Source organism: Giraffa tippelskirchi, chromosome 1 (genome assembly GCF_054371585.1).
Source record: "Giraffa tippelskirchi isolate mGirTip1 chromosome 1, T2T-mGirTip1v1.2.pri, whole genome shotgun sequence".
Classification (NCBI taxonomy): domain Eukaryota; kingdom Metazoa; phylum Chordata; class Mammalia; order Artiodactyla; family Giraffidae; genus Giraffa; species Giraffa tippelskirchi.
The window spans coordinates 11,310,745-11,337,493 of NC_137275.1; the positions used below are offsets into that span (position 1 = coordinate 11,310,745).

Genomic DNA, 26,749 nt, shown 5'->3' on the forward strand with positions numbered 1-26,749 from the left:
TTGTAAAGTATAATAATGGAGAAGGAAATGGCCACCCACTCCAGTATTCTTGCCTGGAGAACTCCATGGACAGAGGAGCCTGGTGGGCTACAGTCCATGGGGTCGCAAGGAGTCGGACACGACTGAGCAACTCTCACACTTCAAAGTATAATAAAACAACAGAAATAATTGAGAAAAGTGGTTGACACTTTAAGTAGTATTTTGGGTCAATTTATCCATTATCCCTTACTTCAAACTCATGCTTCTTCATCGGGGCCATGATATCGGACAGATCTGGTATTAAAGCTCAGTTTTGTCACGTCCCTCCAAGCTGTGTTGAACCCTTCCTCTGGGTGGGGCTCTGTACTAAGTGCTAAAAATGCAGGAATGTCATCTCTTCACTGAGGAAGGTGGAAAGATTCCTTGAGTTCTGTCAAGAATCAGTTGCTGAGAGGATAAAACAAGACGTGTCTGAAACAAGAGAACTTGCCTTGTTTATCTGTGGACCTCTTGCAGGAAGTTGAGCATGTTATTTATGCTGTTTCTCTACATACTGACAGAGATTTCAGGGGTCGGGCCCATTCAGGGACAGGCCAATGGCTCATGATGGCTGCCATTAGGGTCAGGTGGGTGCTGTAGAGAGAGAACTGTGGAGAGATGTCAGGGACCAGACCATGAGGGGCTGTATGCCATGCTCAGAACACGGACTCTAACAGAACATGGACTCTAACAACAGAACATGGACCGTAACCGCAGGCAGTAGAAATGACAGATTTTAGAATGAAGACCCTGGCAGCAACATGGCAGATGGATTGAAGAAAATGAGATGTTAAGTGGAGGGATTACTGAGAAGGGCTGCAGATTCCAAGGCAGAGAGGGGGCGCCAAGCCGAGGAGCTGGCACGTTATAGAGCTTTCTCCTTTCTCACCCCATTCCCCTTTGCCCACCTTGATTTCTCTTCCTTTCTTTTTCTTATACTTTATTATTTATTTGTTTGTCTTAGTTTTGGTTGCACCGGGTCTTCACTGCTGTACACAGGCTTTCTCTAGTTGCGGTGCACGGACTTCTCGTGGAGGTGGCCTCTCTTGTTGTGAAGCACAGGCTTGAGGCACGTGGCTCAATAACTGCACATGGCTTGCAGGCTTAGTTGCTCCATGGCATGTGGAATCTTCCCGGACCAGGGATCAAACTTGTGTCCCCTGAATTGGCAGGTGGATTCCTATCCACTGTACCACCAAGGAAGTCCCTCCTGTTCCTTTCTTTTGGGCCTTCTGGAGTTATGAAGTGTTGGCCCAGGAGGTGGAGGGAAGGATATTGTCTTGGGGAGCTTCATTCTCTATATTCTAAGCACAAAGTCCCTCCTGGTGCTCCTGCAGACCACCAAAGAAGGTCCCTTATGACCCTTTACTCTTGGGCTTTAATGGATTGTGTATAATCAGGCACAAATCAAGTTTTTGTTTTGAGCGTTTTTAAAAGATAAGCATATTTCTTTTCTCTTGTTTTTCTATCACGTATCCAGAATCTTTCAGCCATGACCATCTATAAATTAAATTCCACTCTGAATACATCTATGGATCTATAAAAAAAAGTGTTGTTTTTGTATTTGTTCATTACATACATTGATGGCCTGTTAGAAGTTACATCCCTGACAATAAAGATGGTGGGGGAGGGGGGGTTGTTGGAGAAAGCATTTGAAAAGATGATATGTAAGACTTCTATTCTTTGGCTCATTTGTTTCCTCTCGCTAAATCAAAATTTAAACAACTAAAAAAAAAAAGCAGGAGAAAAGGTTTTATAGGATTTCTTGAAACCTGGACATAAAAGGATTCAGGATTACTTTCTTGTTTTCTAAATTAGGTTATCTTTCTTTTGTCTTTCTGTCCTCAAGGAGATTAAAAAGAAAAAAGAGAATTTATTTAGAAGGCACGCAAAGAGGCTTAATTGGAAGACAAGAACTGGGGAAATTAAAGGGACCTCAGGCACCACACAGGAGCCAGGAGCTGATCCAGAACCTTCCGTATCAGCATCTGGTTAGTGTGGGCAACTCATTCCACTTGTCTAGGCCCAAGTTGTCTCATCTGTACAATTAACAGGTTCAATATATGGTTGGGGGGCGGGCGGGGAGGGATAGTCAGGGAGTTTGGGATGGCCTTGTATACACTGCTATATTTAATATGGATAACCAACAAGGACCCACTGTATGGCACATGGAACTCTGCTCAATGTTATATAGCAGCCTGGATGGGAGGCGAGTTTGGGGGAGAAGGAATACATGTATGTGTATGGCTTAGTCCCTTCGCTGTCCACCTGAAACTATCACAACATGGTTAATCGGCTATGTGTGTACATGCTAAGTCACTTCAGTTGTGTCTGACTCTTCATGACCCTATGGAGCCCGCCAGGCTCTTCTGTCCATGGGATTCTCCAGGCAAGAATACTGGAGTGGATTAGCATTTCCTTCGCCAGAGGATCTTCCCGACCCAAGGATCAAAATTGCATCTCTTATGTCTCCTGCATTTGGCAGGTGGTTTCTTTACCACTGGTGCCACCTGGAAGGCTCTAATCGGCTATACCCCAATACAAAATAAAGTTGTTTTTTTTTATTTAAAAATTAACAGGTTCGAGCAGCTTCAAGATGATACATATGTATCTTTCCATGGAGACTCACACTCTGGGACCCTCTGAAGCTGTAACTCGGAGAAAGCAAAGAGCTGCATTCAGACACCATCACCACAGCACCATTTATACACTCTGCACCTGCAACCCATAGGCAGAGCTGGTCTGTGCTAGAATATTCCAGCTCCATTTCCTCCCTTAGTAGTAGTGTTAGTCACTCAGTCATGTCCAACTTTTTGCGACCCCATGGACTGTAGCCCGCCAGGCTCCTCTGTCCATGGGACTCTCCAGGCAAGAATACTGGAGTGGGTTGCCATGTCCTCCTCCAGGGGATCTTCCCGACCCCAGGATCGAACCTGCATCTCTTGTGTCTCCTGCATTGGCAGGCAGGTTATTTACCACTAGTACCACTTGGGAAGCCCCCTCAGAAGCCTAATATGTGGCAATTCCTGAGGAGAAGGGACATGAGCTGGACACAAGATGAAGAAATCTAACAGGCTTGGGGATAGGCTTGGACTGGACTCTTAGGCTTGTGGTGAGCATTTGATGGATTAATTTGTGTGAACTGGCAAACAATGATCAGTAAGTTGTAAATCTTATCAAAGTTTAGAGCTGTTGTTATTAGCATGATAATTATAGCATCATACATTATTATTATTTATGATCTTAGAGTCAGCAATCCAGCTGCATGGCCCTTGAAAGAGAATCAAGGCACAGGAAAAATTTGTGTGGTTTCTCAGAAATCTGCACGCCCACTGGGAGTGTAATGAGAAACTTCTGGAAAGAGCTGAACTTGATCTCAGTGCTTATTAAGAGAAGTGTCATTTCACAACAGAAGAAATGGTAACTTTTCATCTGTGTTAGTCAGACTGTACCTGCCATCTTGGGTGTAACTGAGAATACTGGTAAAGGTGAGAAATTAGAGGAAAATGGTCATTAAAGCTTGGGGCAGGCATCTTTAACTCTCAAAATAGGTTGCTCTGCCTTACTCTCCCCCTTCCAGCTCACCTCGTCATCAGTCTGGCAAATACTGTATATCCTCATTCTTTGGGCTTACCAGGTGGCACTAGTAGTAAAGAACCTGCCTGCCAATGCAGGAGATGTAGGAGATTCTGGTTCTATCCATAGATCGGGAAGATCCCCTGGAAATGGAAATGGCAACGCACTCCAGTATTCTTGCCTGGAGAATCCCATGGACAATGGAGTTGGCAGGCTACAGTCCATGGGGTCGCAAAGAGTCGGACACGACTGAAGAGACTTTGCGTGCACCTCGTTCATCACTCTGTGGAAGCCTTCCTTGACTACCCCCTCACTTAAAGATATTCTCATTTCTTTCTTTTTCCTTCTAGACTATATGCATTTTTATCGTTACACCTATTGTCTTGTCCTGCTGGAGATTTGGGTCTTATTTATTTTCTGTACTTTAAGATGGGTTGGGTTAGATGTTCTGTGTATTGGGTCTTCTAGGGCTGTTGTGGCTTAAATCAACCAGAGGGTTTAAGACAACAGAAATGTATTCTCTCACTGTTCTGGAGCCCAGAAGTCTGAAATCAATCCCCAGAGCTGTGTCTCCTCTGAAGCCTCTAGCATAGGATCCTTCCTTTCTTCCTCCAGCTTCGGGTGCTCCAGATGCTTCTTGGCTTGTGGCAGCATCACTCCAGTCTCTGTCTCCATCAGCCCATAGGATGGTGCATTCCCTTCTCTTCTGTCTTCTAAGGTCTTCTTTTCTAAGAATACCCATCCTTGGATATGTGCTTGCTGTGCTCAGTAGCTTCAGCTGTGTCTGACTCTTTGTGACGCTATGGACTGTAGCCTGCCAAGCTCCTCTGTCCATGGGATTCTCCAGGCAAGAATACTGGAGTGGGTTGCCATACCCTCCTCCAGAGGATATTCATGACCCAGGGATCAAACCTGTGTCTCTTGCATCTCCTGCATTGCAGGCAGATTCTTTACCCACTGAGCCACCTGGGAAACCCAACTTTGAATATAAGTCCACCCTATCCAGAACAATTTAATCTCAAGATCTCCCTTTAATTACATTGTCAAAGACCCTCTTCTCATAATTCAGTTTCGATAGATAAATCTTTTTGTAGACACCCTTCAACACACTACGGTCAGTATATATTGATTGAACTATGCAGAACTGACTTCTGTTAGATCTACCTGAAAAGTCCTGAGTTCTGAGAAGAAGGGGTGTAAGAAAGGGGTGGAGCAAGAAGACATGTGAAGGAGGACTGGATGAGTTTTGTCAACTGACCACTCAGGAGGGAGGTGCCAAGGAGAAAAAGGAAAGCAAAAATAGCCAAAAAGTGTAAAACCAGAAGTGATAGGTGGATAATTAAGAAGAGAACCTGGCTCCTGAGAAGTGATATTCTCTTTCTCAGCAGAGGACAAGGTGATCACAAGAACAATTAATTGGCTTACCCACTGACACTCTGTGCCTCAGTTTCCCCACAAGCCTATGGCACTTCCCATTTTTTCAGGATGTGCTGAGTTCACTGTTCAATAAACTCACCTGTGTTGCTTCCCTGGGGGGCACTTGATGAAGTTCAGAGATAAGCAATAGAGCAGTCATTTAAAAGTGATCATTGGATTTATTTTACTATATGGATGAGGCAGGTTGAATGGCCCACAGGAAGGACAGCTGGTCTCAGATGTTTGAGGTCTTGAAAATGGTGCATATCTACCTACACTACCGCCATAAACAGAATCATCAAAATCATCAACCCAGGCTCACAAATGCCATGGCCAATTTGTGGGAACGCTGACTGTCTCTTTCCAAGATCAGTTATCAGTTTATTGCAAAGCAAATAGTTTTGACCTAGTGTGATAAACATTCTTAAATAATATTTTCTGTGATATACTGAGACTTCATAATTGTTTCATCAGGGTACATTTTTTTAAAAACTGTGTTCCTAAAACCTGGAATTATTTGAGCCAGAAAGAGCTGGTGGAGAGGAAAATTGTGGGGTGGGATATTTCAGTTTTCCTTGTGATTAGCAAGCAAAACTCAATCTCAAATAACTGGAAAGGGAGGGGAAGCAATGGAGAGAACCTCTGCTAATGTCAAACCTTCTATTGTTCTGTTTTTTTTTATGTGTTTTAAAAACAAATAACTGCTTACTGTCCAGGTTCAGTTCAGTTCAGTGGCTCAGTCATGTCTGACTCTTTGTGACCCCATGGACTGCAGCATGCCAGGCCTCCCTCTCCATCACCAATTCCCGGAGTTTACTCCAACTCATGTCCATTGAGTCGGTGATGCCATCCAACCATCTCATCCTCTGTCGTCCCCTTCTCTTCCTGCCCCCAATCCTTCCCAGCATCAGGGTCTTTTTAAATGAGTCAGTTCTTCACATCAGGTGGCCAAAGTATTGGAGTTTCAGCTTCAACATCAGTCCTTCCAATGAACATCCAGGACTGATTTCCTTTAGGATGGACTGGTTGGATCTCCTTGCAGTCCAAGGACTCTCAAGAGTCTTCTCCAACACCACAGTTCAAAAGCATCAATTCTTCAGCGCTCAGCTTCCTTTATAGTCCAACTCTCACATCCATACATGACTAATGGAGAAACCATATCCTTGACAAGACAGACTTTTGATGGCTGTTAACTTGCCAACTTTGTTCATCTGTTAAATAATCTGTTGTGGGAAGGACAGCACCACCTCCTCATCCTTTGTATGCCCCCACCCCCACTCATTCTCACTCCTGTTCCTTAGTGGGTCTCAGAGGGGCCTGACCCTGAGTATCAGGCAGCCAAACACCCTGGCTCCCCCGAGGGGAGGGTGCATTTGGCACATATCTGGCAGATTAGAGTCCTGGTGTGGAGCACTGGCTGGGCCATCAACCAGCCTGGTGACCTTGAACCAGATCCCCTCCACTCTCAAGGTCCCTGTTCCCTCATCTGTAGAAAAAGCTGAGAAGGATGCCCACCCAACTTAGGTTACTTAAGTTAACTGCCCTGCTGAGGGTTACTGTAAAGATGAAACAGAAAAACATCTTGAGTTAAACTCTCTTCCTAAAGATAAAAAAGCAAAAGTAGATTCTCTGGAAAATTCAGAGGAAGCTCCCAGGCTGTTGGGTTCTTGAGGATCCCAGGAAGAGTTTGAGGAAATTCCCAGAACCCCTCTTATTCTCCTAAAATTGAACTGGTTAAAGTCATTTCAGCAAATGTTACCCTGGCTGTCAGAGCACAGAAATGTTGCCCATATCTCAGAGACGTAATGAAACCAAGGGTCTCCTTCTCAGTATAGGGAGACATCAGAAGTTGTCTGGTGTCAGAGAGACCAAAGGACCCTACACAACAGAGTGAGGGGCTGACTATTGTGTAAGAGCCCAGGTGGGCAGGGCATTCATTTATCTATTTATTATTAATGCATCATTTCATATCTTAAAAATATTCCTGAGGTCACACCTGAGATCAGCTAGTCCTTGTGCTGGGAGAGAAAATATTCCCAGGATATGTCTCTTATCACAAAAATCCCCTACTCTAGGGGAACATGAACACTTGAACAGGTACACATACACAGCAATATGATAAAAATATGATTGTTTATCTACTTGTTCATGGCCTGTCTCCCAACAACCGTAAAAGATTCACCAGGCAGGCTTCATGTGTCTTCTTAACAACTTCACCCCATTGCCGGGCACAAAATAAATCCTATATCTATAATATCTCTAAATTGTATTGAGTTAATGAATAAATGGATACATGAACAAATGAATGACTCGTAGAACAGAGATATACCCAAAATACTAAAATGTTGAAAGAGGAAGCAGCACAGAAGACCTCACAGGGAACTAATATTTGAACTAAGCCTTGAAGAATGGAAACTATTATTGCAGGAAAGAGCCAGTTCTGACTCCATACTGGAACTGTTTCTTGTTGTTGGAACTGTTTGACTTGCTTTTCATCGCTTTTGTTATTATAGTCATGCATGATATCCTGCCCCTCTGTCTGACTGTTAAACTAAAGTGAGTTTGTTCAGGACCCTGTCCACCTGTGGTTGGCAGGAAGGAATAATTATCACATCCCCTGTCCTAGGGCTACCATTCTAAGAGATATTCGCAAGATTAATTGCCTTTTAACTTTGTTTCCTCACTGCCCTCATCTCTGTTCTAGAAAAGAAACTGGCGTCCAGACTGCAATAAGATGGTTATTTTGAGACACTAGTCTGCCATCTTCTTGGCAGTAAGCTCTCCAAATGAAGTATTCCTTACCTCAACACCTAGTCTCTGATTCACTGGCCTGTCATGTGGCAAGCAGGGACAATGTGGGGGGCCTGGTCAGAGAGCAGGGGTGGCAGGAAATAATACAAATAATACCAATTGTATCCAAGGCCCCTGGAGCAAGGATCCTGGTAAAGACTGTGGACTTTGTCCTGCAGAAATGGAGGAGGGGTGGGGATTTCAAGTAAAAAGGTGACTCGGTTATATTCTGCCAGTTAAAAAGATGGTTGTTCTCATTGCTGTTTGGTGGGTGGATTGGAGCCCAGGAAGCCAGGGGGCTGACTCCAGAGTCCAGGCTGGAGAGAATGAAGGCAGAGCTAAGACTAGGTATCATTTAAAGAATTGAAGAGAGATGTTTGGGACTCAGTTTCTAGGATCTGGTAACAAATTGTAGAGATGGTGAGGATGGAGAGGAGAAGGGAGGGAAGACTCAAGGTGAGTGCGCAAATAATTGTTTGGAAGTTCTGTGAACAATGGAGGCATTCACTAGGAAAGAGCCTGAGTCGCCTGGGGGTGACCAGTTAAAAATGTCCAGAAGGTAGATGTTTGTGTCCAGAGCTTAGAAATGAAGTCAGAATGCAGATAAAGATTTATGAATCAAGCTTTAGCCCAGGTAAATAAAAAAAAAATGAAATAATAAAATGTATTGAATATAAAATAATAAAGTAATGAAACAATTGTGTAATCTTGGAATAACGAAAACTAAAAAATAATGGAATCATGCATCATCTTTCTAGATGATCAATTTACACAGTGACAAAATATATCCAAACAACTCACTAAGTGTTTAATTTATTGTGTTGCAGTTAATAGGCTACACAAAAAATCCTGGATGGATATTTCTCTGTCTCTGTCTGACTTCACTCAGTATAGCAATCTCTAGTTCCATCCATAGTACAGGGAACTCTGCTCAATGTCCTGTGACAGCATGGATGGGAGGGGAGTTTTGGGGAGAATGGATACATACACATGTATGGCTGAGTCACTCTGCTGTGCACCTGAAATTATCACAACATTGCTAATCGACCATACTCCAATATAGAAAAAAAGTTTAAAAATATCCTGGCTGGAGAGAGAGCCTCAAGTCATCTTTCAGCATATCCTAGAGCCCTTTATTCCCATGTGCAATCAGGCACCAAGCCCTGGGCACGCAGTCTCCTGGAGTCTCTGACCCCATGGAGATGGCAGTTCCCCAGCATCGCAGTCGTGAATACAGCCTACACGTTAAGTCGAAGGACAACTAAAACTCAGACGAACGCTAAAAGGGGTCTGTCTCAGAGGAGAAAGGAGGTTTCTCTGATGAAATGACAGGTGAACTGAACTCAGAAGCATGAGTTTGATGCAGGGAAAGAAGAAAGACAACAAGTGTTTGAGAAAGAGGGACCAGTCCCTGGAAGAGCCCTGGGGGAGGGAGGAGAGAAAAATCTAAGGTCCTAGAAGAAGCAGGTGTGGCCCAAGTGGAGAGAACCAGGAGGGCAAGGAGGTCAGAGGAGCTACCCTGGTAGCTGCCAAGGAGCATTCGTGGAGGAAGGGATCATCCGTTAACGTCTAATAGAGCTCACAAAATGCCTACAAGAGAAATGAAAGTATATTAAACTTGGCTAATGAAATGAACTAGAGATTCTTTATGATAGAGAATGCCTTACTGAATTTGAACAAATTAACTCAATTTAAAATTAGTTAATCTCTTCATAGAAAATAGCATTGCAAAGTCCCTAAATTATACAGGAGTTCAATACATATTATTTGAATCTGAGTTGCTATTCCTAAATCATCTTCCTCCCTACATCGGATGATGTTTGCTAGTTTTGGTCGAATTCAGCCAACACAGGAAAGCATGTAGGACATTTCCTGGCCTGCAGGCACTGTCCTTGTTTGACAGCCTCCCCTTAACCAGGTGGCACGCATGTGATGCTTTTTGCTGTACAGAGCAGTGTTATGGAAATTCAGGGACCTTAGGGAGGGTACCACTTGACCATGCTGATGTGAGAAAGCCCACGTCTTCATCCAGTTAGGAGCACTTATTCTACCCCAGGCTATTGCTTCTTGTAAAATAAAGCTCTCACATTAAAAAAAAAAGTATTTTCAAATAATTGGATTATCTTAAGTCCAGATTTTGTTTAACTCCACTGGAAATACAAAGAGAGATTTGCAATTACGTGTGAGACATTAACTACTTACATCTGATTGAGTGGTTATTTCTATGAATGAATGCACTTAATTAATTTTCCCCCTCACTTCTTGCTATTTCCTGATGATAATCTATTTTCTTTCATCACAGGGGCAATAGAAAAATAGCCAAAGAAGGATCCAGTGATTTGAAATTCCAGAACTTCGCTCTGCCGAAAAATAGGTCAGAATATTTCTTTGTTCATTAATAAAGGAGTAAAATTTTTGATGCTGTGGCAAATAAGCTGACAAGCGCAGACACACACACACACGCACACACATACACATCGTTAATGGGATAAACTTAGCTCTCAGTGATCTTAGACGTTACAGGGAGACCAAGATCTAGAATAAGAAGGGACTTGACGTAGGTTGAACTTCCAGACTGCCAGCATGTATGTGATGCAGGTGTCGGTTATGGGAGAGGGATGCAGTGGGAGGCTGGGGTTGGCGGATGTAAGCTATTATATATAGGATGGATAGACAAGGTCCCACTGTACAGCATAAGGAAGTAGAGTCACTAGCCTGTGATAAACCATAATGGAAAAGAATATAAAAAAAGAATATATATAGTTCATATATATATATGAACTGAATCACTTTGTATACAGCAGTAATTTACAAACATTGTAATTCAACTATACTTCCATTAAAAAAAAATCAAAGATTATATGTAAGGTAAAACACCCAATAAAAAATATTTTTAAATTTAAACAAAGCACTGCCCAGGCATCCATAGCATTTCAGACCAGGGCTATTTCCACCACCCACCCAGGTCTCTAAACAGCCCAAGAGACGGCCTTTGAGGGGAAAGCGTGCATCCTTCAGCTGCTGAATGATTTAAGTGAGGAATCAAGGGAGGATCTGGCCATGAGTTCACAGCCAGGTCTCAGAAGCAAGGGGACTAGAGGGAGCCACGTGATCACTTGGTTTCTTTCCTTTTTCTTTCAACTGAGAGAAACATTTACAAGCAATTACGGCATTAGGACAGGCTCTTGAAAATGCTGAAACGAGAAGCAGAGTCCTGTCTCCAAGGGGCTCGCAGCCAAGTCTGAGAGCTCAGAAGGAGGGCCACTCGATGAAATGAGTGACAAGGGACCAATCGTGAAGCCAGCTCTAGCTCTGCATTGAGCAGAGTCTGATTCTGAGCAATGCCCCATTGCCCAGAAGGGTTTGCCTGCCTTGCCTCTAGTCAGAGCCGCTCACCAAGCCCTGCCGGAGCTGTCTCTGTACCTAAAGGAACCCAAGGGTTTCCAGGTGTTATAGCAACACTTGCATCCCAGCGAACTTCAACTCAAGTCAACCTCCAAACATCCATTCAGTTCCTACTAAGTGCCAGGCACTAGAAGTGTTCTTGGCTTGCTAAGATGTGCTTGAAGTAATATTTTCCCTAAGCAGAGTGAATGCATGCCTGTAAAACAGAATACTTGAAATATTTTCAAGGCTGCACTAAACAAAGGAAAATTTGTGGCTGTTCTCAGACTTCTTCAGTGTTTACATTCAACACATTTGAATAATGCCTTTTAAGTCAATATTTCTGATTTCTTGACAATAGCAAGAGATGGGAGATGGACAGGTTAGAAGTCTTCCATCAAATGGAGATGGTTGCAGCAATTACATACCTCAAAGTAATATTTACAGTTACATTTGCAAAAGAGAGCAGTGCTTTTTTCCGAAGCAAATTATTTCAGGATGTGTCATAGCATGCTCGAGATATATTAAAAAGAGCAACAGACGATGTTTATGCAACCTGTTCCAAACCATTTATAAACCCAAATTAAAAAGAAAAAAAAACTCCCATATACATACAAATCTTTGTACCACTGCATATTTTATAATGAAAGTATTATATGAATATAAATTAGTATCTGAGATCTATAAATTAAATCAAAATGTCTGAAAACTACATATTTGGATCTACCATCATACTTTCATAACTAGTAAACGGATGCTTTCATTCTCCACTCAAATGATAATTATCAGCGTCTAGTGATGATGCAGGAAGGGCAGTGCTACACACAGGCAGGACCGCAGAACAGAACGGGTTCTGCTCCCGAGCTGAGTGACCTCGCTCAAACAAGCCCATTTCCATTTCAATGCCTTGCTTCTTTTAGAAATGGTACTTGGAAACAAGAGTAGACTGGATTAACTGGCGGTCAGGTGGTTAGAACTCCCACACTTTCACCGCTGAGGGCTCAGTTCAGTCCACGGTTGGGGAAATAAGATCCCACAAGCTGTGTGATGCAACATTAAAAAAAAAAAAAGAAAAAGAAAAGCAAGAGTAGACTGTTTTATCGACCATCAATCCCCCGGATAGAAGGTAGTACTTGTGTTTGGGGAATAAATGCCTGACCTTTGTAGCACGCCTGGAACATAATAGGTTCTCAATAAACAACAAAGGCTAACAGTCACTGAGTGCTCACCACAGGCTAGGTGCTATTTTAAGAGCTTATATGCCGAGAAAGGTAAATATCATATGAAATAGCTTGTCTGTGCAATCTAAAAAATTGGTACAAATGAACCTCTTTATAAAACAGAAATCGAGTCACAGATGTAGAAAACATGCTGATGGCTACCAAGGGGGAAAGAGGGGAGATAAATGGGGAGATTGGGATTGACATATACACACTGCTACTGCTAAGTCGCTTCAGTCGTGTCTGACTCTGTGTGACCCCATAGACGGCAGCCCACCAGGCTCCCCCGTCCCTGGGATTCTCCAGGCAAGAACACTGGAGTGGGTTGCCATTTCCTTCTCCAATGCATGAAAGTGAAAAGTGAAAGTGAAGTCGCTCAGTCGTGTCCGACTCTTAGCGACCCCCTGGACTGCAGCCCACCAGGCCCCTCTGTCCATGGGATTTTCCAGGCAAGAGTACTGGAGTGGGGTGCCATTGCCTTCTCCAATATGCACACTACTATATATAAATAGGGGCTTCCTAGGTGACACTAAATAGATAGCTAATAAGGACCTACTGGATAGCACAAGGAACTCTACTCAGTACTCTGTAATGACCTATATAGAAGTAGAATCTTAGAAAAGAGCTTGAATGTATATACGCATATCACTGACTCAGTGGTGGTTGGAGGTTTAGTCACTGAGCCGTGTCCAACTCTGCGACCCTGTGGACTGTAGCCTGCCAGGCTCCTCTGTGGGATTCTCCAGGCAAGAATACTGGAGTGGGTTGCCATTTCCTTCTCCAGGGGATCTTCTAGACCCAGGAATCAAACCCAGGTCTCCTGCAATGCAGGCAGACTCTTTACCGACTAAGCTATGAGTCCTTGCTAATAACATTGCAAATCAACTACACTCCAATTTAAAAAAAAAATGAAAAAAAAATCTCAATAGGTAGTGTCTCACTGCACCCTAGCAGTCACATTCTCACTAAGTTCCTTTTATAGGAGAGAAGAACACAGACTGGAGACAGTGAATAACCTCCCTGAGGCTGAGGTATATAGCAAACAATAGGCCTGATTATTATAAATATTACTAGTCTCTGAAGCCACCATGTCTCCACATCACTGACCTCATGACTGCCATCCCTCAGTTAGGTGTAGGGGTCAACTCCGGCAACAGGTGCAAAAAGGCTGTCCTCCCCCATCCACCCCAAACATGCACGGACCTCCTGGTAACATACAAGGTAAAACACAAAGCTCAATGCTGGGGTTTCACAAAGGTGATACCGCCCAGGAGACTATCCAAGAAAAACACAGGATCACATACCTGTCCATTACCCATGACCTGTCCACAAGACTGAGATGAATGTTGTCTAGAGCAGCCCGTGGAATCTACCTGGTGGAGTCCTCAACACCCACCACATCCCCATGCGAGCACAAACAGAAGCACCGTCACTGATGTTTTCCAATGGAGTCCAAACTTGAATCAATAACTGAATGCCTAACAAGTACCAGAAAGTGAAGTCGCTCAGTCATGTCCAACGCTTTGCGACCCCATGGACTGTAGCCCACCAGGCTCCTCCATCTGTGGGATTTTCCAGGCAAGAGTACTGGAGTGGGTTGCCATTTCCTTCCCCAGGGATCTTCTCGACCCAGGGATCGAACCCAGGTCTCCCACATTGTAGGCAGATGCTTTTACCGTCTGAGCCACCAGGGAAGTCTCTCCAATAAGTACCAGACTCTCCATAAAAGAAACTTCAGCATTTAACCCTCTGAAGCAGGTATTGAGTTGGCCAAAAAGTTTGGGAAGATGTCCCGGAAAAACCTCAATAAATTTTTTGGCCAACCCACTGTGATCATTCTCATTTAGCAGATGAGGAGACAAAGCCTGAGCGAGGTGCCATGTCTTAGTCACAGTCACAGAGCCGGTAACTGGTAAGAGCTGGATTTGGATTCAGGGTCTGACTTCAAATCCAGGGCCTGTTCTGGGTTCTACGTTTTCTGCTCCTGTGAGTCTCAAACCTACCCTTGTCAAGACTCCACTGTGAAGAAGGAAGGAGCATATGTCCTGAGAAGGACATCCACATCCACAATCACGAAGCCTCCAGCGGCGATTCTTAGAGCTGACATGTCCTAAGAAGGACATCCCCAATCACAAAGATTCCCAGCGGCAGTTTTTAGAGCTGGTCCCTTGACCAGCAGTATCAGCATATCTGGGAGCTGCTTGAAAGTGTAGGTCCTCAGCCCCATTACTGAATCAGACACTTGGGTTTTAGAGTCTGAGCACCTGGATTAAACAAGCCCTCCCAGTGATCATGATGGCTGGGCATGTTTGAGAACCTTGGCATCAAACATTGTTACCAAGAGTGCAAGCTTTGGAGCTGGAGTAAGAGGCCTCTGGGCTCAGCACTCTCCCTCTCCCTCTCAACTAGGTAAGCGAGATGAAAGGAAGAAGATATAAGATAGGGGTGCAGGAGGGTGGGATGGAAATTGGAGAGAATGTTGTCCTCACCTGCAAGAGATCACAGCCTTGGGGGCCAGAAAAATCAAAGATGAGGAAGACACAGCCCCTGCCATCAAGATGCTCAGCCTCTGGTGGAAACAAATAAAAAGGCCCGTGTAACAGAACACAAGACACTGTGCCACATGCGGGGACTGAAGCCGACGCAGGCCCTGTGAGCTCGGGAGATGGTAAGGCTTGGGAGACGGAGCACTTTCTCAAGTTCACTTTCTAGGGAGAAGCGAAGCCATGGTTCACACTCCAAGTCCAAGTCTCTGTTTCCATCCCCATTCCTGATAAGGCCATTCCTAACAGCGTGGCTCACATTTCCCACATTCATACTCTATCCAATGCATCACCTCATTGTCTAGGGATTTTTCTCTCCTGCCACTAATACCTGCAGCAATGGCTAACCCCAGGGAACCAGGTGCAGCTGGCTGTCATTTCCCAGGTCCCAGGAGGCCGGTCCTCAGGGAGACAGCTTCCCTGTTCTATTCGGTGCACTGGGAGGCGCCCTGCCGGCCGTCCTTGCCAGGTACCCCTGAGATCACAGCTCAGCTCAGGATGGGCAGCCGCTGCAGTAGGTCTGCGCTTGGCATCTCTGGTTTTGCCCTTCCTGTTCTTCAACCGCTCTGAGAGTCTGCAGCACCGAGAGAGATGTTAAGAGTCATTTTTGTTCCCTCTGGTCCCCTCACTGTGCAGAAAGTGTCCTTCCTAAAGATTCCCTCAAGCTGAGAGCTTTACAGAGGGTGCCAGGTGCTTTCAGAGGATGCATGGAAAAATGTGCTGTCCTGCCAGCTCTCTGTTGTTGTCTGCAAGGAGCTCCTGTGTAAGCTCCTATGTGGAAGATGCTCAATAAACATGGCTGAAGGGAATAAGAAGAGTGGGAAGGAGGTAGATAAAGTCGGGATGCCCCAGGATGCTATGAGCCTGTACTCCTCCCAGCACCTAACAGAGACTGGATCCTGAAATAGGTGATAAAAGAAACTTTTCACAGAGCAAGAAGGATGGAAAAACAAGGGGAGAGAAGGGAATTCCCTGTCAGTTTGGTGGTTAGGACTTGGCACTTTCACTGCCGAAGGCCTGAGTTCTATCCCTGGTCGAGGAACTGAGAGCCTACAAGCTATGCTGCACAGCCGAAAAAGAGAGAGAGAGAGGAACAGGGAGAGATGGCAGAACAAATGGGAGAGGGAGAGAGAGCGCATGGAGGGTGGCAGGGATGGTAGATTCAGGCGTTGCTCTGCCCACTGGTGCTAAAGTCATCCTGGCCAAGCACCACGCTCTGCATCACTCGTTCGTCTGCTGTATGACCATCAAACTGCCAAATGAATTTGTTTTTCTCTTTCAATATTTGTCAGGAGCTTAGATAGCATATATGGAAGGGATTATAGCTCACAGGAGATCCAACCAGTCCATCCTAAAAGAGATCAGTCCTGGGTGTTCATTGGAAGGACTGATGTTGAAGCTGAAACTCCAATACTTTGGCCACCTTATGCGAAGAGTTGACTCATTGGAAAAGACCCTAATGCTGGGAAGGATTGGGGGCAGGAGGAGAAGGGGACGACAGAGGATGTGATGGTTGGATGGCATCACTGACTCGATGGACATGAGTTTGGATAGGCTCCAGGGGTTGGTGACGGACCGGGAGGCCTGGCGTGCTGCAATCCATGGGGTCGCAAAGAGTAGGACACGACTGAGTGACTGAGATGAACTGAACTGAATAGCTCACAGGACATGCTTTCTGTTCCCAAAGAACTTACAGTCTAGTTGAGGAAAGAAGGAAAAGACAAGTGAAATTTAATATGAGATTTATGTAAGAAATTAATAAATATACACTGCTTTGAGCTACACAAAGTATACAGTTAGAGCTAGAAGGGCTGGCATAGAAGCTCAGAGGAGGGAAGGCTCTAGGACCCTGGTAGGGTAGGATGCGAGGGGGTGAGAGTCAGGCTGGGCTACTTCCAGCCAAGAGTGTGGTGGGGAGTGTGAGCATTTCATGGTTCAGAATGATGTCAAACACTGGCAATGTTTTTCTCAGGATCACTTCAGGGAGTTGCATCCTCCCAAATATTTTTCTGTAAAAACAAACTAGAAAAGAGAAGATTCTTAGACCTAGTCAAGGATATCTTTTACAAAAAATGAATCCATAATCCTCCTATGCTGTTGGTACAGCCACTATGGAGAACAGTGTGGAGGTTCCTTCAAAACTAAAAACAGAGCTACCATATGATCCAGAAATCCCACTCCTGAGCATACAACCATAAAAGACAAAAACTCTATTTCAAAAACATACACACACCCCAAAGTTCACTGCAGCACTACTTACTATTCACAACAGCCAAGACATGGAAGCAACCTATGTGTCCATCCACAGATGAATGGATAAGGAAGATCTGATATATATACAGAACGGAATATTACTTTTAGCCATAAAAAAGAATGACACAATTCATTGGCAGCAACATGGATGAACCTGGAGATTATTGTATTAAGTGAAGTAAGTCAGACATAGAAGGACAAATATTATATGATATCACTTATATGTGGGATCTGTAAAAAATGATACAATGAACTTATTTACAAAACAGAAATAGACTCACAGACTTGGAAAACAATCTTATGTTTACCAAGGGGGTAGTGTTAGTTGCTCAGTCGTGTCTGACTCTTTTGAGACTCCATGGACTATAGCCCGCCAAGCTCCTTTGTCCATGGAATTTTCCAGGCAAGAATACAGGAGTGGGTAGTCATTCCCTTCTCCAAGGGATCTTCCTGGTCCAGGGATCAAACATGGGTCTTCTGCATTATAGGTGGATTCCTTACCATCTGAGCCACCAGGGAAGCCCCACTAAGATGGAAGGGAGGAGGGATAAATTGGGAATTGGGTATTAGCAGATATACACTACTCTATGTAAAGTAGATTAACAACACGTCCTACTGTATAGCACAGGGAACTATACTCAATATCTGATAATGAACTATAAGGAAAAGAGTCTGTAAAAGAATATATATATATATATATAAATATATATAAATTGAATCACGTTGCTATACACCTGAATCATTGTAAATCAATTATACTTCAATTTTTAAAAGAACATTTCCATCACCTGCCCCCTAAAAGGAATGAACCATTATTCACTTATTAAATTCCACCTTGGTGTGAATTTCATCTGCTTTAAAGGAATAAGGAGTCATTCCTTATTCTCCAACATCAAATTTGTAATGAAAACTGGAACCAGTCCCCAGGGGGGATTTGCATGCATACCCATGGACCAGGTTCCTACGTGCTGGACACCCTGCAGACCTTTCTGGGGGAGGTTAAGTCTGCATGTGGACCCAGACGTGGGCTGTGGTGGGGCTCGAGGCTGTCTCACTCCGGGGTTGTTCTCTTACCTGTGTTTCCCTGCCACCTGTGTGCCTTGCCGTCAGCCACTCTCCCATTCCCTCCTTTGTGCTCATTCAACAACGTGTTTTTGTGTATAAGCCACGTTCCAGGCACTGTGTTAGGTACCTGGTCTCCCTTTTAGGAGCTAAGGGCCTGGTGTAGGAAGTTTGAGAAGTGGAGTTGGGCTCCGTTCTGGTGATACGAGTGTGGGTTCCACAAGGCAGGTGCCAGGTGATCAGAGTAGGGTTTGGGTGCCCATGATGGGGAGGAATAAAAACCCGCACCGTTGAGGCCTGTCATACCTCTTACTGAGACTGTTACATCCCTGTCCTTCCCTCTCCACTCGGACATATGTGCTCCTGCATCACTTTCCTGAGATGCGGCTCTGAGCATCCTTTATCCTCTGTGTTGAGAAGCGTCACATCACCTAGAGGTCAACACAGTCCTTCCAGCTTATCCCTCAGGTTCCCTGCCCTCCAAGCTCCCTGCACATTTCCACACCTCCGCCCCATGTCTCCCTGATGCAAACCCTCCCCATCCCTCAGGGAGGTGGAGAGAAGAGGGTGGGCCCATCAGGTGGGAAATATAGCACTAACATCCCATCGTAGCCCTGACACTGATATCAAGATACTGTCCAACAAGCTTTGCTACGAAGTTTGAGTGAAATGATTTCTATAAAGTGCACAGCTCCCAACATGCTGTAGGTAGAAGTTGAAAGAGCAGGAAGAAGGGAATGAATTTAGAAACTTGACCTCTGTCTTCACTCCTTTTTGGTTTATATTTAAAATGAGTTTTGCTGTTGTTTTTAGTCATTAAATTGTGTCCAGTTCTTTTTGGACCCCATGGACTGTAGCCCACCAGGCTCCTTGGTCCATGGGATTCTCCAGGCAAGAATACTGGAGGGGGTTGCCATTTTCTTCTCCAGGGGATCTTCCTGACCCAGTGATCAATCCTGCATCTTCTGCATTGGCAGGCAGATTTTTTTACCACTGAGCTACCAGGAAGCCCCTAAAATGAGTTTGAAAAGTGAAAGTTGCCCAGCCGTGTCTGATTCTTTGCAACCACATGGACTATACAGTCCATGAAATTCTCCAGGCCAGAACACTGGAGGGGATCTTCCCAACCCAGGGATCAAACCCAGGTCTACCTGCATTGCAGGTGGAGTCTTTACCAGCTGAGCCACCAGGGAAGCCCAAGAATACTGGAGTGGGTAGCCTAACCCTTCTCCAGCGGATCTTCCTGACCCAGGAATTGAACCAGGATCCGCATTGCAGGCAGATTCTTTACCAGCAGAGCTACTAGAGGTAGTGACTCTTAAAAAGATCAGCCATTTTCCCCCAAATCAGAGAATTTTATTCTAAAGTAATCTTTCTGTTTCAGGGGAAGAGCTTTCAATGAGGTGTGGAGCTGAGCCAGTTAATCTTGGAGGTTTGGGAGAGGGGAAAAAATCACCCCAACCAGTTCCCAGGGGTTTTGTTGCCGCATTCTGGACCAGCGGCAGGTGACTGGGGAGACCCAGAGGGGCCCACCAGACTCGAGAGGGTGATGAGGAATTAATCTCCATGCCAGGAGCCTGACCCTGGAGACAGGATCAAGTCTCGTCTCTATGGGACCGGAATAACACACCATCCAAACTCTGTTCCCATGGATAAGACAACATGCATGCAGCCTGCCGGCTCTATCAGACCCAGTTCTCCCAGGCAGCGAGGGGTGGGGGGGAGTTTAATCTAGTACCCTCGAAAAATTAAAAATGATTAAACCTTTTAAATTATTAAGAAGTATTAAAAATTCAAACTAACTCAGAAATTAAACATCTTCATTTGTAATGAGCCTTAAATATTGGAAACCACGAATCTCTGGAGGCCAGCTTTGTTCACTCTATACCCCATGAACTGCCCTGCCCACCATGTGGACACCTGCCTGTCCAAGCAGAAATAGAGAGGGACACCTGCTTTACTCGCGGCCCAGATACCAAAAGGAGCAGGAGGGTCAGGAGGGCAGAGGGGCGGCTGCCAAGAGACACACCATCCAGCTGCGGCCTGTTTGCACGTGGCCACGTGATGGATGCTGTTGACGAAAGCAAGCCGGGGAGCATCGTTGTCATCCCCTGGCAAGAGGCAGCTTGCTAACCATGGGCCTTGCTTGAGCACAGAGAGAATGCATCAAATCTTCAGGAAGTCTGCGAGCAGCATCCTTCATTAATCACCCTGGCTGTCAGGCTGTGAAGAGTGTTAACACAGGAGCCTTTTCAGAGCGCTTGTCAGCTGCCGGTGTCGAGATGCAGTCCGCCTCACTCCAGCCAGACATAACCCTGGAGTCTAGGACGCCTCCCCAGACCCTTCCTTGCACTTCCCTCCCCCCGCCACTCCCCCAGGGCTTTTGGGCTCAGCTGGAATAACAACATCATTCCTGCCTGGTTGCCGCTTCCTCTGCTAATTCATCTGGCTTGCATTGACGCACAGAGGACCCTGGGGTGCACAGTCCCAGAAGACATGACATATGAATGAGCACCATGGCTTTGGGGCCCCACCAAGAGGAGTCAGCAGATAAACCACTTGCAGACGGCTTTACAGTTGGGAGGAAGCTTCCAGAGGCAGGGAGCCCGGTGGGCTAAGTTGTTGCCTCGGCTGGTGAATAATAAGGCCAATCCTGTCACTGCCGATGGCTTTCTATGTCACTTTAGACACGTGACTTCTCGGTTTTAGTTGCATCTGCAAAGCAGGGAAAGCCCACTGGCCAGAAGTGAGCCCTGCTCGGTGCCTGAACAGGTGTTTTTCCCTTCAGATCCGCTCTTTTTAGCATCTCAAGGCCTCAGTCCAGCCTCCAAGAATCTGAAACCTGCAACCACAAATTGGACATTATTTCCAACATGTTTTCAGACATTGATGGTCTTTGAGTCTAAAAACTGGGTGAGGGCTTCCCTGGTGGCTAAATAGGAAAGAATTTGCCCGCCAATTCAGGAGACACGGGTTCTATTCCTAATCTGAGAAGATCCCACATGCCACAGAGCAACCAAGCCCATACACCACAACCGTTGAGGCTGTGCTCTAGAGCCTGGGAGCCACCAGTACTGAGGTCCACACACCCTAGAGCCAGTGCTCTGCAACAAGAGAAGCTACCGCAATGAAAAGGCTGGACATGGCAACTACCAAGTAAGCCCCGCTCGCCACAACTAGAGAAACGTTCGCTTAGCAACAAAGGTCCAGCACAGCCAAAAATGAAATAGGTAAATAAATAAATTTTAAAAAAATAAAATAAAAATGGGGGTGAGGCCAAGATTAGACGGAGAACGAAATCTTAATTTAAAACCTGAAGTTCCTCCTCCAGTCCCAGGAAGAGGGTGCCTTGTCCTCAAAGTCCCAGGGTCAGGACCGAATCCTGCCTGTGCTCACACGCTGCCTTCTATCCACGGCCCGCCACGCCTGCATCAAGCTGCCTGTACACAGTCACAGAAATATATCATTTCCATGTCACATGTCAGGAGTTGCGACTCTGGGGAGCCTTCCGTGGCGTTAATCAAAGACCAAGATGTCAAGGAAGAGGCCATGTGTGGAAAGTGTCAAGAGAGAGCTCTCAGGCCCCAGAGCAGAGAGCTCTCGGCTCCTTCCTGGCTGATTTACTGTTAATTTCTGCAGGATCTCTGGCAACTTGAAAGAGAGCCAAGAGTGAACCACACAGCACCCCAGGGCAGGGCACAGTCCTTCTAAAGCATGACTGGCCACCGCCTGCAGGCAAGGGCCAGGGGAGGTGGCAAGGATCTTGGGGGGTGGGGGGTGTCCCACAGGCTGGTGGCAATTCCTTTGATCTCGGCAGGACGGGATGACCCATGGAGCCCTGCGAACCCCACATTTCCGCCATGAACTTGGGACAGTGGTAGCGACCCAACAGAATCGTTTGGGGCCTGAACCTTGTGAGAAGAGGGCAACAGGCTGAGCTGGAAGTGAGACTCGCGGGCTGCGGTCTCCTGGTGACTACAATCTCCCAGCTTAACTCTTCTGTGCCCGGTGTCCCAGCCGCCACCAACGAGACCTCATAAATATTTACACCCAGCGTGTGTTGCGATGCTCAATTAATTGCTCCTGTGACGCACTTTGAGAGCCTCAGAGGATAGGTTCCATGCAAGGACCAGGGATTATTAAAGGCACAAACAACTAAGCTCACAGCAGACTCATCCTTCACAGCTTTCATTACCCCAGGGCTTTTCATATCATTGCCCGAAATTGAGGGAAAAGGAGCTTCCAAAAGCACACTGTCCAAGGGGGAATGTGGTGGCCAGGAGAAGACCTCATTGGTCTTCCCAGATAACTTCACCACTGAAGACAGGCAAAGGCCTGGAACTATTTGGAAAAAATAAATAACAATTCATCCTCACTAGTCATCAAGGAAGTGAAACAGATAAAAAGAATCAAGTAACAAGTGGGGAAAGTTGTTTTAAATGGTCGTGGATTTAACAGTGGTAAGATGTGATGAGATGGTCACCCCTCACTCGGTAGACAAGAATATAGATTGAAAGATTGATGCAAACCATCCAGAAGGCACGTGAGTGATATGAAACTATAAGACCCACATTATCATTGTCAGACACTTTCGTTGCCCTTGATGGAGTCTCTCCAAGGAAACACTCGGCGATCGGATTCAAAATGCAATCAGGGATCCACAATGCAACATGATTTACAATTGCAAAAGGGAGCAAGAACCTAATTTCCCCCTCCAGAAATCACACAGCAAATAAATATCATGTTTTTGAGTAACAATTAAAGATCTACAATGCAGTTTTCATTGGAGTACAATTGATTTACAATGTCGTGTTAGTTTCTTCTGTACAATGAAGGGAATCGGCTGTATGTACATATATCCCCTTCCTCTTGGTCCTCCCTCCCACCTCCCCCATCCCACTCCACTAGGTCATCACAAAGCCTGAGTTTGAGCTTCCTGTGCTTTATAGCAGGGTCACACTAGCTATACACTTTACACATGGTAGTGTGTATATGTCAATCCTAATCTCCCAATTCATCCTTCCCTCCCCTTCCTCCAACACATTTCCATATGTCTGTTCTCTATATCCACAGAAGCCTATATATTCATTCATATTATTTTTAGACATTTATATATCAAAATGCATGCAGACATCCTCATACACACATGCGCACATATGCCTGAGCCTTGCCAAAATATTACCTGTGGTGTTGACTGTTTTTTTCTAGATGCGCTTCTCTATTTTCTAAATTCTCTGTAATGAGATGTTCCTTTGGGTCTAGAACAGCACAAGCACAAAGAAAGTGCTCTATAACTTGATTTGTGATCTGCCTTCGATGACTACCTGCTCCTCTGGGGAGGACAATGAACTGAATGCACCAGACACTTACCTTGGTTCTCTTTTCTGTCCTAGGTCATGGCCCAGAAGTAACAGTGCCACAGGTAAGTCAGGGCCCCCCCAGGCACCGAAGCAGTGGGAATGTCCGCAGGAGTCTGTTATTCCTCCTTCCATCCTTTTCCATTTTTCCTTGGATAAAGCTATTGGCCTGTTCAAGGCAACTTTAGTGACTTAGAGTCTTTCCCTCTGATTGCTCCCAGGCTGGAAGTCTATGATGTCCACAGCTTTGGAGGCTGCCAGATGAGGTGGAGATCCTGGCTCTCCGTTTATTAGCTGTGTAGCCTTGGAGGAAGTGCAGATCCCTGTGGGCTGCAGTTTCTTCATCTGCAAAATGGGTAGAACCCTGCCGGAGTGCCAATATTTGTGGCTACTCATTAGTGTTTGTCTAACTAAGTTGTACATAATGGACTCCCCCTAAAATACGTGTTGGGTGAACAAATGAGTCAGAAACCACTTTTGGTGCTTCTCCTACATCTCTTTTAAAGGGCCTAGTTCCTATTAGTAGACACTTAGTTAGGATCCCATTAAAGTTTGAGTAAAGTATTATATATGCTTATTCATCTTGGAGCATTATTATATCAGGAAAGTCCCATAGAATTTCCTAGAAAACTGGTGGCTAGAAGTGATGACTGTAATGAGACATAAAAAAAAGAGAGAGAGAGAAATAGGGAATTCCCTGCCTTTCCCGTGGTTAGGACTGCAAGCCTCCACTGCCAAGGGCTCCTGGTTTGGTCTCAGGTTGAGGAACTAGGATCCCACATGGCATGGCCAAGAAAAAAAGAAAAAAATGAGAAATTGACTAGAGAGAGTGTGCCTTTGCACAATAGAGTCTTGGGGAGTGATATCATCACAAATGAATTCACAGGATTCAGTATAGAACAGGGCTTCCCTATAGCTCAGATGGTAAAGAATCTGCAATGGTAAAGAATCTCCTGCAAGGCAGGAGACCTGGGTTTGATCCCTGGGTTGGGAAGATCCCCTGGAGAAGGGAATAGCAACCAACTCCAGTATTCTTGCCTGGAGAATCCCATGGACAGAAGAGCCTGGTGGGCTACAGTCTGTGGGGTCGCAAAGAGTCAGACACAACTGAGTGACTAACACTACACTGCTACACTATTATAGCACATGTTGGAGCTGCTGGTTACAGCACCCAGTGTGCCCTGCACAGCAGCAAGGAGAAGGAGGAGAAAGCAAAATCAGCATGGCAAGTGTGAATATAAATAAGAAACAAATGAGCATCCAGCTCTAATCCTTCTTACAGAAGCTTCTCAATCAGGTCCTAAGAGAGGTCGCATTGTCTCAAGGTGTGTATGTACTCAGTCAATCAGTCGTGTCCAACTCTTTGTGACCCTATGGACTGTAGCCCGCCAGGCTCTGCCCATGGGGTTCTCCAGGCAAGAGTACTGGAGTGGGTTGCCGTTTCCTCCTCCAGTTCTCTCAAGGCTGTTGCTTCCAAACTGTACTGAGTCTCTGTTGTCAAGCACATTCTCCCCACATGCTTGCCACTTCTCAACACTTCCTACCATCCACTTAGAGTCAGGGGGGCGGGGGGCAGAGGAGCTGTAGAAAATTCTAAAGGGGATGGTGCCTCAAATGAGGTTGCTAATCTGATTCGGTGGCCAGCGAATGTTAAGAGTGACCTGTATTCTCTCCCTTGGGACTTGTTCTCCACCTACCTGCCTTAAGGGAGAGGAAAACTGACAAACGGGATTTCATTTCATTAACAGCATTCCAGAGACACAAGCAAGGAAAAGAAAACAAATCAACCCTCCACCAAAGTTGATAGAGATGAAGCAGCCCAGAGCACTTGAGTCTACACTCTAACAAAAATACTTAGTGAACCATACCACCCCAGCCTCTGCAAGCTTACACACCATGCCCAGTGCCTACCGAACTAGAATAAAGCTGATATAATTAAAGACACACGTGATGATGTATGTAAAAGACAGTTCATCACAATGATATCTATAACATTCCCAGGTACTTTAAAGGTGCTTGCAACTTTTTATCATGCGACTAATTGAAAATATGGTAAAAATAGAGTTGAAATTAGAAGAATGTCTATATGAAAGAATACTACATAGAAATTAAAAATGGTGATCTTGAAGCATAGTCACTGAGGGTATATCATAACAAGGTATTATATGAAAGGGCAGGCAAGAAAACATCCACACATATTGTGATCATATACACAGTTTATATCATGTCTGTATATGTGTGTTTATGTGTGTGTTAGTGATTTTGTTCTAATTAAATATTTACAGTGGCTCTCAGTTGGGAAAGAATCTGCCTGCAATGCAGGAGCCCCGGGTTCAATTCCTGGGTTGAGAAGATCCCCTGGAGAAGGAAATGGCAACCCACTCCAGTGTTCTTGCCTGGAAAATCTCATGGACAGAGGAGCCTGGCGGGCTACAGTCCATGGGGTCACAAGAGTCGGACACAACTTATCGACTAAACCACCATATCTTGATATGGGAACATTATTGTGACTTTACTTCTCTTTTTTTGCTTATCTGTATCTTATGATTTTTCTACAGCAGCATCTTTTTTATGCTCAAAATAATTTACCAAAAAAAAATTGTCTAGGCCTAGGAGAAGACAGACACATATCCAAACTTGGACAATCTGTCAATACCAACAGCTTTTGTGATGTTGATATATAGAAAACAGTGTCAAGTTTTTCCACAAAATAAACTCAGGAGATTGTCTCCTTCCACTGAATAAAGATTGATATTGGAGAGGACAGCCCGTTTAGAAAGTGTATCCTTCTGTCTTAAGTCACCATACACAATAAAAACTCTGATAAAGGTGTTTGTTGGTTGACTCAATTAAATAGAAAACAAATTTCATTTTGTCCAGGAATACTTGTTTTGTTTTGTTTTTTTCCTAAGGAAAATCAATCTTAAAGGTTTTTTTTTTTTCCCCTCATTTCTAAAAGAAAAAAATAATACAAATTATTATATTGGCGGGGAGGGAAATGGTAGGTAAGGGATATGTGAGCATCCACTGCTGCCTGCTGGCCATCTCTAGGCAGTGCAAGATCTGTATTAATATAGCAGAGGCTCGTTCCCCCCCAAAGTGCTGGGGAAGTTGGTGAACAGAAACAAAT

General features: G+C 45.0%; 1 protein-coding gene across 4 annotated transcripts in view; it reads left to right on the plus strand.

Annotated features, from left to right (window-relative positions):
• The window catches only part of CLNK (cytokine dependent hematopoietic cell linker), a 200,062-nt gene that overhangs the window by 75,963 nt on the left and 97,350 nt on the right, over positions 1-26,749 (plus strand). For all 4 annotated transcript variants that reach the window (XM_081487638.1, XM_081487833.1, XM_081487920.1 and 1 more), the window contains exons 3-4: positions 10,103-10,174; positions 23,656-23,684. In XM_081487638.1, coding sequence (XP_081343764.1) covers positions 10,103-10,174; positions 23,656-23,684 — 101 coding nt within the window. The remainder of the gene's footprint in view (positions 1-10,102; positions 10,175-23,655; positions 23,685-26,749) is intronic.